This window comes from Oryzias latipes, chromosome 5 (assembly GCF_053564925.1).
Source record: "Oryzias latipes strain Hd-rR chromosome 5, Olatipes_Hd-rR_3.1".
NCBI lineage: Eukaryota > Metazoa > Chordata > Actinopteri > Beloniformes > Adrianichthyidae > Oryzias > Oryzias latipes.
This window is the reverse complement of record NC_136241.1, coordinates 19,537,587-19,552,222: the sequence shown is the minus strand read 5'-3', so window position 1 is coordinate 19,552,222 and position 14,636 is coordinate 19,537,587. Positions and strand designations below refer to the sequence as shown.

At 37.9% G+C, this 14,636-nt stretch overlaps 1 protein-coding gene across 7 annotated transcripts in view; it reads left to right on the top strand.

Annotated features, from left to right (window-relative positions):
- Window positions 1–340: 340 nt before the first annotated feature.
- Window positions 341–14,636, top strand: part of slc2a9l2 (solute carrier family 2 member 9, like 2) — a 153,067-nt gene continuing 138,771 nt past the window's right edge. For 2 of the 7 annotated variants that reach the window (XM_004068862.5, XM_078948023.1), the window contains exons 1-3: window positions 4,118–4,248; window positions 7,732–7,811; window positions 11,546–11,647. In XM_004068862.5, the coding sequence (XP_004068910.1) occupies window positions 7,749–7,811; window positions 11,546–11,647 (165 nt within the window). In that variant the 5' untranslated portion in view covers window positions 4,118–4,248; window positions 7,732–7,748. Of the gene's footprint in view, window positions 494–632; window positions 949–1,615; window positions 1,998–4,117; window positions 4,249–7,731; window positions 7,812–11,545; window positions 11,648–14,636 lie in introns of those variants that run through there. The other 5 variants (XM_078948021.1, XM_011475092.4, XM_011475095.4 and 2 more) reach the window with 5 other exon arrangements.

The window sequence follows — 14,636 nt, the reverse complement described above, 5'->3', positions numbered from 1 at the left end:
CTGCTCACATCAGCCTACATTCATCCAAACAACAAAAAAAACCGGAGTGGACTTTTTTATCATCAAAATCAGTACATGGTGTTTTCATTCAGACCTTGTGCAGATGCAGCATTTGGGCCTCAGCTGCTGTTTTGCTCACAGTAAAACGTGATGGGCTTTTGGCTCACTGGGGTCATTTAGGTAAAACTGACTGAACTGTTTTTGCTGTAGGGAAAATGAAACAGCTGGGTGTAGCCCTGTAGGTTGAATTTCTCTGAATATTTATGCACAGTTTGCTATCAGAAGAGACAATCTAGACACTGATAAAAGGTTAATATATGATTTATTCCACATTCCCTCTGACATTGTACGTGGGCAGTCAAGCAATGATCTGCCCCCTGGATGACTGAACAATACAGAACAGAAAATTGAGATATGTCTGAAAATAAAATCCACCAAAGTTTTATTTTTATTTTTTTGAATGCTTTTTTTTGAGTGTGGAGACTACTACAAGGTAAGATTGTAAATAAAAAAATAGTTGCGCATGTTCATACAGTTGTTGTCACATTCTGGTTAATGATCAATAAAGCTGCAAAGTGGAAACATGACGGATTTGAACTACCAATGTACACCGCAGTTCTCAGACTCTGTTATGTAATGGATCAGTATTAAAGTGAAGACAGGTTAATAGTTAATAAGGTTGCAACAGGACGTAAAGCATTTTGCTGCTTGAAAGCAGGAAAAGCTGCACAATGACTTGAAATGTTATAGTCAGAACTTTGAAGAAGGTGGTTTTCATTAAGTGCATTCCGCTCACTATCTGGGTGAAGTCCAGCGTCAGCAAATTAAGTTACTCTACAAGTTCTCATGTGATCATGGTGTTTTCCACTTAAATGTGCCCACAGTGGCTTTGTTTGAGGATCCTGCAGGATAGTCCTGCATTTGGACGCTCATATTCCAGAGTGTTTGGTGAGTTTAAAGTTTTATTTTTGTTCATAGTCAGCTTTTATTGGTGCCATTCATCAGGCCTCTGCAGTGTTCTATTGTAAGTCAGAGTGTAACTTAGCAGCTTCTATTCAATTTGTAAAACTGATGTAGAGATAAATGAAATCTAGGACACGGGTTAAGGGGAGAACTTTGCTGTGTTAGCAGAAGCAGCTGAGGAGAGGCTTTAATTGTGCATCTATTTATCACAGCACAGAATCTAACAAGGTGCATAAAAAGGCATCCCGCATCAATTTAATCTAAACAAGCAAGCTCAAAATAAGAGGCAAATTTGAATGTCCCTCTGAAAGGTTTGTCCTCACACTCGGAAACCTAATACTTCTTCTACCCCGACTCCAAAGCTGAAGAAAGATATCCCAGCGGAGGGAAGTTGAGCTTACAACCCCGAGTCTCATTACTGAAGGAAATTTTTTCTCTCACGGCAGCTCCTGACAAGGCAAACTGCAAGGATAGTTGCTAAATCTAGCAAAAGCCAAGCAGCCAGTCCTCACACTGATGGGATTCTTTACAGCAGTGTTCACACTGCAGAAGTATAGCTTGTTTTATAGATGGCCACCAGGCTGTGGTTTTGAGAATTTCATCATTGTCAGGCTGGTGGAGAAGAAAGGAACCATTGATCAGAGGAAAAGCAGCCAGAGGAGCAAGTCTTTTTAGGGATTAGAGAACAGACTTTTGTGCTACTTCTATGTAATAAGTAACTGTGCTCAAGAGTGTAAAAAAATGTCACTTACAGAAACCTATTTTCTTCTGCTTTGGGAAGTCAGCCTTCAACCTTTTTCTGTATGAGAGGTATTCTGAGCCTGCGCTGTTTGGCCGGTACATGACGAAGTTGTTGCTCAGGCTTACTCATGGAGAAAAAATGAAGCAGAACAATGACTGATGGGTAAGCTGGAGGAAACACTTCAATGTTAGGAGAAGCTGTCATCCTGTCATCACGGCCTTTGTGCAGTCACCATTTCAAACCTTGGAGACTCTGCTTGCTGACAGAATGCACTTAATTTACACTGTTTGAGGTGAGTGACTCGATATTTTTGCCAGCTCTGATCCAAAAGTGTCTTTACTTGACCTCGTCTTCATGTCTGACTGCAATATTGACATGCCCTTCTGGTAGATCTTTTCTCTTTTTGTTTGTGAACATCATCAGGGATTTTCTGAAACTCCTACTGCAGTCTTGTTCCTGTTGATGATCGTAATAGTCTGTTATTAGTTTTTGCTAAGTTAGAAAATGGTGCAACTTAGTTCTCGCTGCACCCAGAAGAGCAACAGCATGAAACCCTTTTTAAAACTCTGGGTAAAAACCTGCTTCAAGCTTCAAACGAACACAAGGGGCACTTTGGATGCCGCATCGGTGAGGCAAATATTGTGACTTTTTTCTGTACTCTGTACACTCAAAATTTGAACACAGACTATTAAAATGAGCAAAACTTGTTTGCGATGCTTTTGTTGGAGTTATAGCAAATGCTGCTTCGATTTGAAGTAAAATCAGGGATATTTTTAAAACAATTGACAACAGCAGTTTTCTAAAGAAAATGTTCTTGTAGGTTTTCCCCCTGCATGTGTGGGTTTTCTCTGGGGACTACAGCTTCCTACCACAGTCTTCCACATGCTTCATAGGTTAATTGGTTACTCTAAATTGTCACTAGGTGTGCATGGTTGTGTGATGGCCCTGTGACAGACTGGCAACCTTTCCAGGGTGTAGCCTGCCGTACCCCACAAGTGGCCGGGATAGGGACAAAACAGGTTTAGAAAATGGATGGAGTTTTCTTAAGTTTGCCATGTTAAAATGTCCCGTCTTTAACCGTATTTGTGTCATTACAAAGCCAGGAATAGTTGAATATAATTGAAATAATTTTCCATTAATATTATCTTCATAAATTTATTGTGATGCACTTAGTCCAAAAAATTAAGTGAATTGTTGTTGCAGAGGAAAAGCTGTTTGCGACTGTTGTAAACTCTATGCTGCTGTATTGCACAAGCAGAATGAAGGCAATAGCAATCAATTAGCCTAACATGAAAAACACACGAGAAAGTGACTTTTTGACGTAATCTGTGTCTGTCAATGGATGACGACTGCATTGATTCAGAACTTTGTGCAGATTGTGTTTTTGCTGTTTCCAGTGTAGAAAGAGCCTTCATTATCAGTCTGTTTCAAGCTTTAATTTTGATGACTCAGAAATGTCTATGCTGTAGATCTATTACTGCATTTTCTAGGAAAACACGTGACGAAATATGGGTTAGCAAACATTTCGTTATGTACATGTTCTTGTAGGTGTTTCTCAGGGAAAGAATGGGGGAAAAACATAGATTGGTATTTTTTTTCTATAAAAGCTAAAAAAACACCAAATGAAACAATTTTTTGATCAAACTTGTTTCAAATCTCTATATTTTGCTAAATAAGTCTGGCAGGAATGTAAGTTTTAATACATAAAAACAACAAAAATGTAACCTACTTGAGCTGGAAAGCTGGCTCTATGATGAGTTTATAACATTCTTTAAATTCAATATTGCTTATGAGGTGAACAAAGCTTTAAAAAAAGTGTTTTGCCTATATTTTAATTTTTATTTTAACTTACTTTTATTTCAACTAACTTTCCCTAGTATTTTAACTAAGAGGCCAAAATATTGCAAAGGAAATTGAATTTTCTTCTTTGTTGACATGCTCAGCAGCTCAACAAATTAGGTGTTATTTCTCGGATTAGTATTACTAAAGAGAAGTTTCAGATTGCAGTTTTGACTGAAAGGTAAATGTACCGTAAATTTGAGTGGAGCAGTACAGTAAATTGGTCAAGAAAAATGAATTTTCACCTTTTGTTCATCTTCCTTAATGTAACTTCCAACAAAATGGCAAATAATAAAGTTAAACGGGCCCCAACTCAATAAAAAACAAACAGAAACCTTTGAAATATTGCAAAAATGTGTAGCCAAATTTAATAATAAAGGAAATAAAAATCTAACACTATTTCTATTTGTTCTGTAAGTGAAAAAAAATCTTGTGTGATCAATATTTCCCCAAATGTCGTCATATTTTGAAGTCATAATGAATTGATGCCAGAACTATAGAAGTACTGACAATTTAAGTCTCTTTTCTTGACGTTTCTTGTCTGGAGTTTGACTGAGTTGACTGTTATGATGACATAAGAAAGGGAGGAAGGCACGAAGCCACCGGAGTTAATAATTTCTCAGTCTTATCTCAGCTTTTTTGGCAATATTGTTCAGTAAGTTGTATCTCTTTGTGCACTGGACACACAGGCTTTAATCACGCTGGTAAGCATGCCTACTATGACTCTTTTTAATTCATGTATTCAGTACTGCGATGGCTTTTGACTAAAGCGTTCCAGCAGAATTACAACAGATGCAAATGCTGGAGTCTCACTGATGTTTTATATAGTCTGCTGTTGTCCTCTTACTATTGTTTTCCTGCAGGTGGGGACTTACTTGTCCTTTCATTTCTCGAGTAACATAAGTAGTTGCTAAAACAGTTAATTTGAAAATGTTTCTTCGTGTTAAGTAGATATTGACTGGAGCTATTTGGGTCTACTCACGGAAAAAGTATTCAACAGGTTAATAATTTGGCTTTAAAAGGAAATAACTCATAAGGAGACTTACAACATTTTCTTTAATTCTTAATTTTAGCAAAAGCAATATACCGTCAAAAATCACCTGCAGTTGTTTACAATTTCAGTCTCACTGACAATGCTTGGCAGGTTTCCATATTCCTTTTTTGTGCTGTCTTATGAGATGCAATCTGAGCTTATGCGGTTCCAAACAGTGTAACAGCTGCAGGAGCAGAGGCCTGATTGAATTGATCGGCACTGAGCTTTTGTTCTCGCACCACTGGAACTGGTAATCACTTTGATAGTGGTTTAGTTCTCAGCTAATGTGCTCAGACTTTTGGGGATGGGATTTTTTCAGGCTGTGCAGCTGCACACTTCCACTCCTGACAGCAAGGAGTTTGTATTTACAATCCCAATTCTGACCTTCTTCTACAATCCAAAAACACGCACCTCAGGCTAGCTTTGAAATGTGTTCAGGTCTCTTCACTGTTTTTTTTTTTTGGACAAACATTGTTCCATATTGTGATTGATTTCCAAAGAAAGAATTGTGGTGCATTTTTTGCCAGCCAGCCCACATTCAAACCAAGTGGGAGGATATTATTACATGACATGGCACCAGAGATGCCACGGCCCCAGAAGAAAAGCAATTTTTTGGTTCAAAGCCGGAAACACCTTTTTGGGTTCTTGTTTTTAGTCCCTACTGTAAATGTTCCAGCTAGTTTCAAATGATGTAATCCGACCTAGAAGCCGTGGAAAGCCCTGCTGATTTCAAAACCCCACATGTGGCCCGTCATAGAATGGGAGGCAGCACAGGGGATTGCTGCTATCAGCGTCAGTCTTACTATGAAAAAGCAGCTGTAGGAAACTTACCAGATTAACTTTAAACTTAAAACTGTGGACTGGAGGAGTGACCAGCACTACATTGAGTTTCTGAATCTTGCAAGCCTCCTGGGCTGTGGCACAAGCTTCAAACAGCTGCAGATATGCAGAATGTTGCAAGAGGAGTTTCAGAAGTTGTGAAAACATTCTGTTTCACAGTTGTATATAGTTGAGTCTGCACTGGATGACACTTGGAAAATGAAGAGCATTTGTCATGTTGTGAAAACTAATTTTTTGCATTTTTTATTAAGCCAAAACCCTACTAGGTGCAGTTATTGACCTCGTTTTGCTCAAAAGGCAACAAAACTCCTTAAATATCATTCAGCATTTACAGTTGTTGCTAGAAGACTTTCTTTATTACCATTTTTTAAAGCATCATTATGTTTGGGGTATATGATTAAGGGCGTAGGCCGCAGCCCAAAGTCAAAAGTCAATAACTTGTGCCTCTGATAACCCTCTGCTGCATTGTAAACAAACATTCACTGCATGTACGTGACAAAACCTTATGTGGAGGACATGTGACGCAAGAACAGTGTTTTAAAAGGAATACTCCTTACCTTGAATCACTTGTTTGAGACAAACCCTGTGATGGACTTGGATACCTGTCTGAGGCATTTCCTGCCTTTACTCAGAGATTGCTGGAAGAAAGTACAGTCAGAGCCATGATCCTAAAGAGTGTGCACAGAAAAGGGAAGGATGGCACCTCCTTTAGCAGCACAGTATGTTTTAGCTCTGTTCTTGGTAGCCAGCTGTAAAGACCCACTCCAATCATCTTTTGATCTATTTTCAAAGCATTCCCAGTGTTTTTTTTAATTATAATTGTGCTGTTTTTAGCTAAGAAAAAAAAACCTTTGTTGTTAGGACATAGTTTCTGCAAAGTGGCAAGAGTTCATTAGGAATTCACCTTTGAGGTATGGGCGGGGCTCTTAGAGTAGCCCCCACATCTCATCATCCTTGTTTTCATGCTCTCCTGCCAGCTTACAGCCCCTAAATCCTCCAACCTAACATTGGCGGTGCAGCAAAAATGGCGAGCAATATCAGAGATATCCAGCCGTAGATGGTTTGAGTTGGACGTCAGCTAAGACGAGGAAAACAAAAAAGTTCATGGATCTAGTCATCTGGAAGTGGAGGCATCAGAATGGAGCAGAGGTTATGACCCACTGACTGTTGCACCTACATGACTGCTTCAAGCTTTTTCAAATAACATTGTTTTGTCTCCTCCTGGATCACAACGATTTGAAAAAAGAAATAAGAAGTGCAGCTTTAAGCTTAATTTTCTTTTTATATGTCCTCCATCATCAGAAAAATGCTACAAGAACATGTTAAAAGCAACAAAACATGATTTTCATAGGAGTGGGTCTGTAATGATTGAAGTGAACAGTTCTATTCCAACATTGTCTTGTGAGTCATTACACACCCACTTCAGATGTAAAGCACTTGGGGGATTATGGGTGTTTAGCTTGATTTTAGGAAGCGGTTAGTTCTCTGCTTTAGGTCTGGGATGTCACAGCTGCTCATTGTGACTTGGAGTCCTCCGGATTTTCATTTGCATCCCATCAGGGACTTCATATTTACCAGATAATTAAATGCTGTCGACTGTGTTAGAGGGAAACACCAGGGGACTTTAGTTCACATGTGAACCCTGTATACTTAGTAAGTGGTTTTCTCATTCAACAACATCCTTGTTTCTTGCCGATTATGCCACGGAAAGGTTACTGAACAATCCAGGATTCATTTCAAGACTCACTGTTTTCATGCCACAAAAACAATTTCAATACAAAGATAAAAGGAATGTCAAAAATCCACCTTCAACCGGGATGCAAGAAAAGAATTCCCATTTTACATTTTATCTTTCTGCTCTAATCTTTCCATTATTTTTATAAGCACTAGGTGGCAGACTTAGTCTTCTGTCTGTTTACTGAACTCTCACTCAAATGTAAAAGAAAACAAAGCCCAGGTCACTCTTTAACTAGTAAAAATAATGGATTAAAAACTCAATACTTCAGTCTGTGGTTAACACATTACCCTGATTCAAAAATAGTTAAACATATTTAAGTGCCTTCTCTTGAGATGCGCTTTTTTAGGTAAACTCTGAACTTGCTACCAAACTCAGATCTATAATTCTGTGTGCTTTCAGACCAGTGTTGCTTGTCAGCATGTCAGGATTTTGTCATTTCCTTTCTAGCAGATGTTTTACTCGTCGGTTTTCTGTCAGAAAGTCCTATTCTGCATCCTTGCTGTGAAATGATTTATGTGTTGCTTTCCAGTCTAGCTGTGAAGTTCCATGTTTTACATTTTTCTCTTCTCATTTTAGGTTTCTGAAGCTTGATCATGAAAAAACCAAAAGGGGGGCATGATGACCACAAAGTAAGCTCAGACCCGGGCATTGAAAAGGTTAGTTTGGTTCATTGTTCAGAACATCTGTGTCAGACAAGTGTCAAATGGAACATAATTATATCTTTTCATGGGTAATTATGTAGAACTGGTACCGTGTATGGACTGGATGCTCTGTTCTGATAATGTGGTAGTGTTTTTGTTATTTGCCAGTTGTGTCATCCATTTGCCCTCTGTTATGACAAACGGGCATCATATCAGCGCTGAGTAACAAAAGTGCATGTCATTTAATAAACAAATGACCTTTGCTATTTGGACAAGGATCAAATGGTTTCCTGTTCTTGGAAATTGTGTTGTGACTTTCTGAGGATGCTGCAGACACATTTCCTACGATGGTGCAATTTTTATGCCAGCCTCATAAATAATGTTTCTATAAAATAAATCAAAAGTTCAATGACCATAAAAATATATATTATTTAAAATTCAGACAATCAGAAGTAATTTAGCAATTCTGTTTATCAGCATCAGTCAGTCTTTAAATCAAATACATTATAGACTCAAACAGTATGTATATATATATATATATATATATATATATATATATATATATATATATATATATATATATATATATATATATATATATATATATATATATACTTATTCAAAAAAATATGTATTCATTAGAAGAATACAGGACTTGGCTTTTTAAACTCATCAAACTCTTTAAACAATAAAACCAATAGCGTTACAACAAACTGTTATCTTTCTTTCATTTTGAAAAGAAAATAGGTTTAGTCAGAGTTAGAGTATATCAAAAGTTAGAGTAAAATTTAAATTGGACCTGTCGTACTTTATTTTGCTTAATAAGGATAAGTTTTTGTTTTGATGTCTCACCAATACGTGCCATTACTTTAGGTAATCTTTAATAGAAAAAAAATTATTTTTGAGGACATTTTATACAGTATTTTCCTGAAAAGGTAGTTTCACAATCAAGTGAATATGCGCAGAAGTGGAACAAATTTAGCAGGAAATTGAAAGTCTAATGTTTAATGGAAACTTATAAAAAAAGACAAAAAATATTCTTTAAACTTTGCAGCAGCTAGAACATTACAACTAAAAGGTGTAATGCACCGCACACTTCATTTACTATTGGATGAGTTTGCTTTAGCTGTATGCACAAATTTCTACAGTCTGTTATTTGTCAACATTGCAATGACTGTCTGTTCAATCCAGGCACCACATTGAATTTTTTAAATAGAAATGGCAAAGAAAACTGTAATGTAATGGTTTTTTAAATTTATTTTTGTTTTTTTCCCCCTTTAGTCAGAAATTTAAATTCCAAGCAGGAATAACAGAGTTGGCCTTTAATTTTATCATCGACAGAATGATGAGACATGAGACAGAACAGTGACAAAAAATGCAAATACCATCTCAAAAAAATCCCAATTTGTGGCCACAGTTCTTTTTTAAAGAAAAATGGTAACATCCATCTATCTATCCATTCATTCATTTTCTGAACCTGCTGAATGCCTTTTGGGGTCATAGTGCTGCCAGAACCAACCCACCTACTATTGGCGAGGCGGGGCACACCCTGAACAGGTCTCCAGTCTGTTGCAGGGTCACACAACCACACACATTCACACCTAGAGACAATTGAATCGGTTGGTTCAAAAAAGGCCCAAGTCCACAATTTTTCAAAATGGAGATATTATATGTTCTATGGTCTTCGAGGGAAAAGCTATCTGATTATGTGCAAAAAAGTCCCAAGTCCGTATTGACTATGCTTGACATTTAAAATGCATTAGGTGCAAAATTCCTGGACTCTGGTCTCTCTTGCATGGGTTTTGCTTTATCTCAAAGATGGCAGCACTAGTTATCCAATATGGCAGCGCCCCTGTTTAATTCAAGAAGGGGCCAAGTCCAGAGACTTTAGTTTGCTAGCCCTCTGAAATTACAAAAGTGAGGTGCTTCATATTAAAGCATTTGTAAGCTATGAACTGGTGCTAAATCTGGGTAAAGTATTAATCATTTGGTGTAGCCTCTCTTTAAGCTATGCAATTAAAATCATTTCCTGGAAAAACAAACCTCTTGGACTTGGGCCCCTTTTGAACTAACCGATTCAATTTAGATTCCCCAATTAACCCTTGAAGTATGTTTTGAACTATGGGAGGAAGCCAGAGAAAACCGGTGGGAGAAAACACGCAAACTCCACACAGAAAGGTCTAAGCCAGGCTTTGAACCAGAGCCTTCTTGCTGTGAGATGAGAGCACTGACCACTACTCTGCCATGCTGCAACGTGGTGACACATATCAAAATCATTTACAAGTTAAAATATAGTTAAAACATTTAAAAGACTGCAAATGCTAATAAAAAAATTCCAAATCACATTTATGAGACAACAATTTTAGATCATTTTTGACCCCTAAAATATAATTAAGCAAACTTGCAATTTGATCGGCATTTTCCTAAAAACACTTGAATATTTTGCTACATGAAGGAGAGGATGTTAGGTAGTCACTGTTTATTGCTATAAATTGGCCGACACTGTGCTTTTCTGATACTTAGTTTTTCAAAAGTTTCTAAGGCCAATTCAACTCCTGCACAAGTCCGAAAATGAAAAAAAACAATCGAAACAAAAGCAAATTTAAAAGTAGATATTCCAGGAATTTTCCGAAAGAGTTGGACAACAAAGTGCTTTGGAAAAAAGTAAAATGATAAGAGCTGTAAGTTAGGCTCAACAGGCTTCCTGCAGGTCATTAAAACTGTCCAAAGTTTCTAAACAGAACTATTAGAAAAAGACAGTAATAAAAATTCCAATGTAGTTTAAGCCAAAAGTACTTAATAATAATCTAAAAAATAATAATAAAAAAAACAGTTGCAATCTAATGCTTTGGCCTTTGACTAAAGGGCTTTAAAGACACAATCCTGAGTTGTTGGGAAATGATGCCAGATCTATTATCTTAAAATAACTAGACGTCAGAACTTAAATCTAAATAAACACATTTGATACAGTATTTTAAATGAATGAAAAGGAAATGTTTGACCGTAGTGAAACTTTGCGGAGTTAAAAAAAATAAAGAAGAGCAAAACAATCTTATACTAAGTATCAAGCATGGCGGTGGAGGTACAATGATTTGTTTTTATTTGTATTTGTTTATCTCTGAATGCCTGGTAATCCTGCAGTATCTGTTTGTTAATAATAAAACCACCCGAATAAAGTGGTCTTTTGAGTATTTAATGTTTAATTGAAACTAGGTCAACTAGCAGTAGTGGTACAAAAAGAAGCGAAACAAGGTGCTGCAGTGACTCATTGAAGAGCAAAGTCTTTTCTGTTGCATCCATTGACTTTTATTCATTTTATACTTTATCTTATTTTGGGAAAGTTTTTGAAATTTTAGTTTTAGTGCATTAACACTTTAAGAAAGCTTTGTCAGAATGTGGTGCTTTTATGTGTAAACACATGCATTACTAAAATGTATTTATGTATGAGTATGTTTGGATTTCAACAAGTAATTCAAAAAATGTATTTGGCTGCACTTTACTGTGTCAAGGAGAGTGTGCACCTGCCACACACCGGCTTGGCGCTGTGCTGCTGGTATATAAAAGCAATGATCTCCTCAAGGAGAAAGTGAAGTGAATAACCTAGTTTACTGGCCTGAATACGCAGACCTACATAGACCCCTGGGTTTGGTCTGACCTTGACATTGATGTGACTGCGACTGACAAGGCATGCCTTTGTATAACAAGCATGTCTCTCTGTATCTAATCTTTCACCTGTCCTCTTCCTTTAGCAGTCGATCACAGCATGCCTGCTCGGTGCAGCCTTCTTCGGGGCCCTGGGCTCGTCGTTCCTTTATGGCTACAACCTCTCAGTGGTCAATGCGCCTGCACTGGTGAGTCACTGTGTTGGGCCGACTGGAAGCCCCTTTGTGGTAGACTACTATTGATCCCTTGTTTTCTCAAAGTGTTGGCACTTCTAAAAATCAATAGATGAGATAAGTGAACGTACACAAGGTTTCAGTCTCAAAACATTGTTTTCAAGAAACCAACAGTTGATTTAGTGGTCACAGAACAGACTACACACATCTTTTTGATTTGGATTTTTGCCCAAATAGAATTTTAGTCTGTCATTGAAGACAAACTCACAACTCATTCAGGCATCGATGCTATTAAAAGGACAAAGTGCTTTAGACATTATTTGGCCTCCTTCTTTTTTGCAAACATCCCTGAAGCTCTACAGGAAGAAGCGCTCGCCTCAGTCATGTTTTTTCACTTCAGAATGCTCAACATTTTTGTCCTTGACAGCTGTAGACTGCGAGCTGTGCCCTTTTGTTTGTTAGGCTTCCCTTTGTAAAGGTTTGTGAAGTTGGGATGTTTTTGTAGTGTCTTGTGGAAGAAATAAAAGAACTGCTCTGACAAAGGCTTCATCTTGAGGGAAGCACACGTTAATTTGAAATCTTAACACATCTGCAATGATGCTATCATTACAAACGTAAATAACCATCGGCAAGGGTGTGTGTGGGACTTCCTATCTCAGATGCTGGCTTTTTGTTGCCAACAGTTGGCATCGTCATTTTTGTGTGTTTATGATAGAACCCCTCTGTGGTACCCTTAGGCAAGACTCTAAGCCTCAGTTTCTGCAGTGGAACTGTTTTGTGACCACATGTAAGCGATGGCTGTACTTGTAGCTCTTATAGGTGTGAAGGTAACAAGATGTCCTTGAATCATAAAAACAGGTTTTGGTCCAGAAATGCAGAAATAGACATTTTTCTGATATGTTTGAGACAAAAAAAAAAAAAAAAAAAAAACTAGCATTAAAAACTGCCCGGCTGGGGGATGTGAAAAACAACATCACGGGGGACCTTTCTGTGTGGAGTTTGCATGTTCTCCCCGTGCATGCGTGGGTTTTCTCCGGGGTCTCCGGCTTCCTCCCACAAGGTCAATTGGTCACTCTAAATTGTCCCTAGGTGTGAGTGTGAGAGTGAATGGGTGTGTGTTTGTGGACATTCTACCCTGCGACAGACTGGCGACCTGTCCAGGTTGTCCCCTGCCTTCGCCCACGAGTGGCCGGGATAGGCTCCGGCAGCCCCGTGACCCCGAAAGGGAAAAACGGTTAAGAAAATGAATGAATGAAGGAATAAAAACTGTCTTTTACATTTACCTAAAACTTTTTTTTCCTAAGTTGTTACAAAGTATAATATATCAGTTGTGTGATTGCCCTTTTTGATACATAAAAGCACAAAATCAAAGAAAGTGAGATAAAATCCCAAAAGACTAATGCACGCTCTTCATTTATCCTGCATCATTTATTTTCACTTAATCACATCAACTTGGGGGATGTTGTGATCTTGTCCATGATTGACAAGAATTTTGAAGAGTCAAAGAGTGATACAGATCTGGGATGTCTGGGTTCCTTTTGGACCAATTAAGTTAAAGGCCTACATTCCACTCTGGCTGTAATCTGCATACTCTACAACTAAATACTTATTTTTTATAATTAGATGCAACTCAGTTGTCAGATGCTTTGATATGCAACACTTTCATCTTACCAGTGCAGATCCTTTAATCAAACTTGTTAAATAATATGAATTTTTCGAATGTTATCGAACAAGTGAGATGTACTTTCTGCCTTATTTTCAGAATGTTTTTTCACATCACACAGAGCTTCAAGACTGAACACAAATAAATGAATTTAAAGGTACCGGTAAATATTAATTTTTGATGTAGAAAAGAATGTGAAATTAAAAACATTTTTGTATGTGACCATCAACGGCTATTTTAAAAACCAAGCTGTCCATTTCTTCGTGGTGGGCCAGAGTTATTGAACCATCCTGTATATATCTTTTCTTTACTTTTGTGTGACCATTGACTGTATTACTTGCTTCTGGTTCCATCAAAATGAAAGCAATTCAGTCGACGTTTTTTTGGGACATGGACGCTAGCTTGTTGGAGCCAGACATTGTCATCAAGCAGTGATTGGTCCGAGTCAGTCTGAGTCAACATTTCTAAGGCAACCATTATCGCCACTCTGAATTGACCTTGTTAGAAGTCCACACCCCTACCACTTGAAAGTGGGCTAGGGAGAATCTGTTAATCAAATGTTTCGAACGTTCAACGTCAGACCACAAGGTTTTAGCAAGACATCTGATTGGTCCGTTTATAACTTCCATGACTTGTACTACAGAAAAATAAAATGATAAAATGAAAAGAAAAGAAAAGAAACCCACAACATGTAAATAAAAGGTATGAGGAAGAATGGTTATTCTGACAAATAGAATGAATGAGTATTAGCGGTTTATTTCTCTATAGAACTCTACGGGATTTTGCCTTCTTGGAGCCTTGCTGTTTGGAAAGTTAGGGGGCGAGGTTGATCGGTCCAGGGGCCTGTTTCAGAAAGGAGGTCCAACCAACTCTGAGGTTGAACTTGAACTCCGAGTTGGTCAATCGGGAGATTAACAACTCTGAGTTTTCTGTTTCAGAGAAGCTGATCCGAGTAAGATCAATCAACTCTGAGTGGACTGATTCGGAGGTGAGCGTGAGCACCGCGACTATAAGAAGCCATTATCAATGGAGCGCAGATATCACGAGTCACCATGGCAACCGTGAAAAAAAGAGGTCTGCGTATTTTTCGCCAGCTGAACTTGACGTGCTGCTGCAGAGTTACAGTGAATATGAGCACATATTCCGGAAGAAAAGCAACACCGCTGCATCTGCAAAACAGAGACAGTTAGCGTGGGAAAACATAGCTGCTCAAGTTAATGCCTAAGTTTGCATTTAAATCATTGTCATAAAATATTGACTGTAATAATTTTTTAAATAGCGTACGGTGTGAAATAAAAAAATGGGGATATTTAGGAGTACTTTTGAAGTGTTATTCCTGGT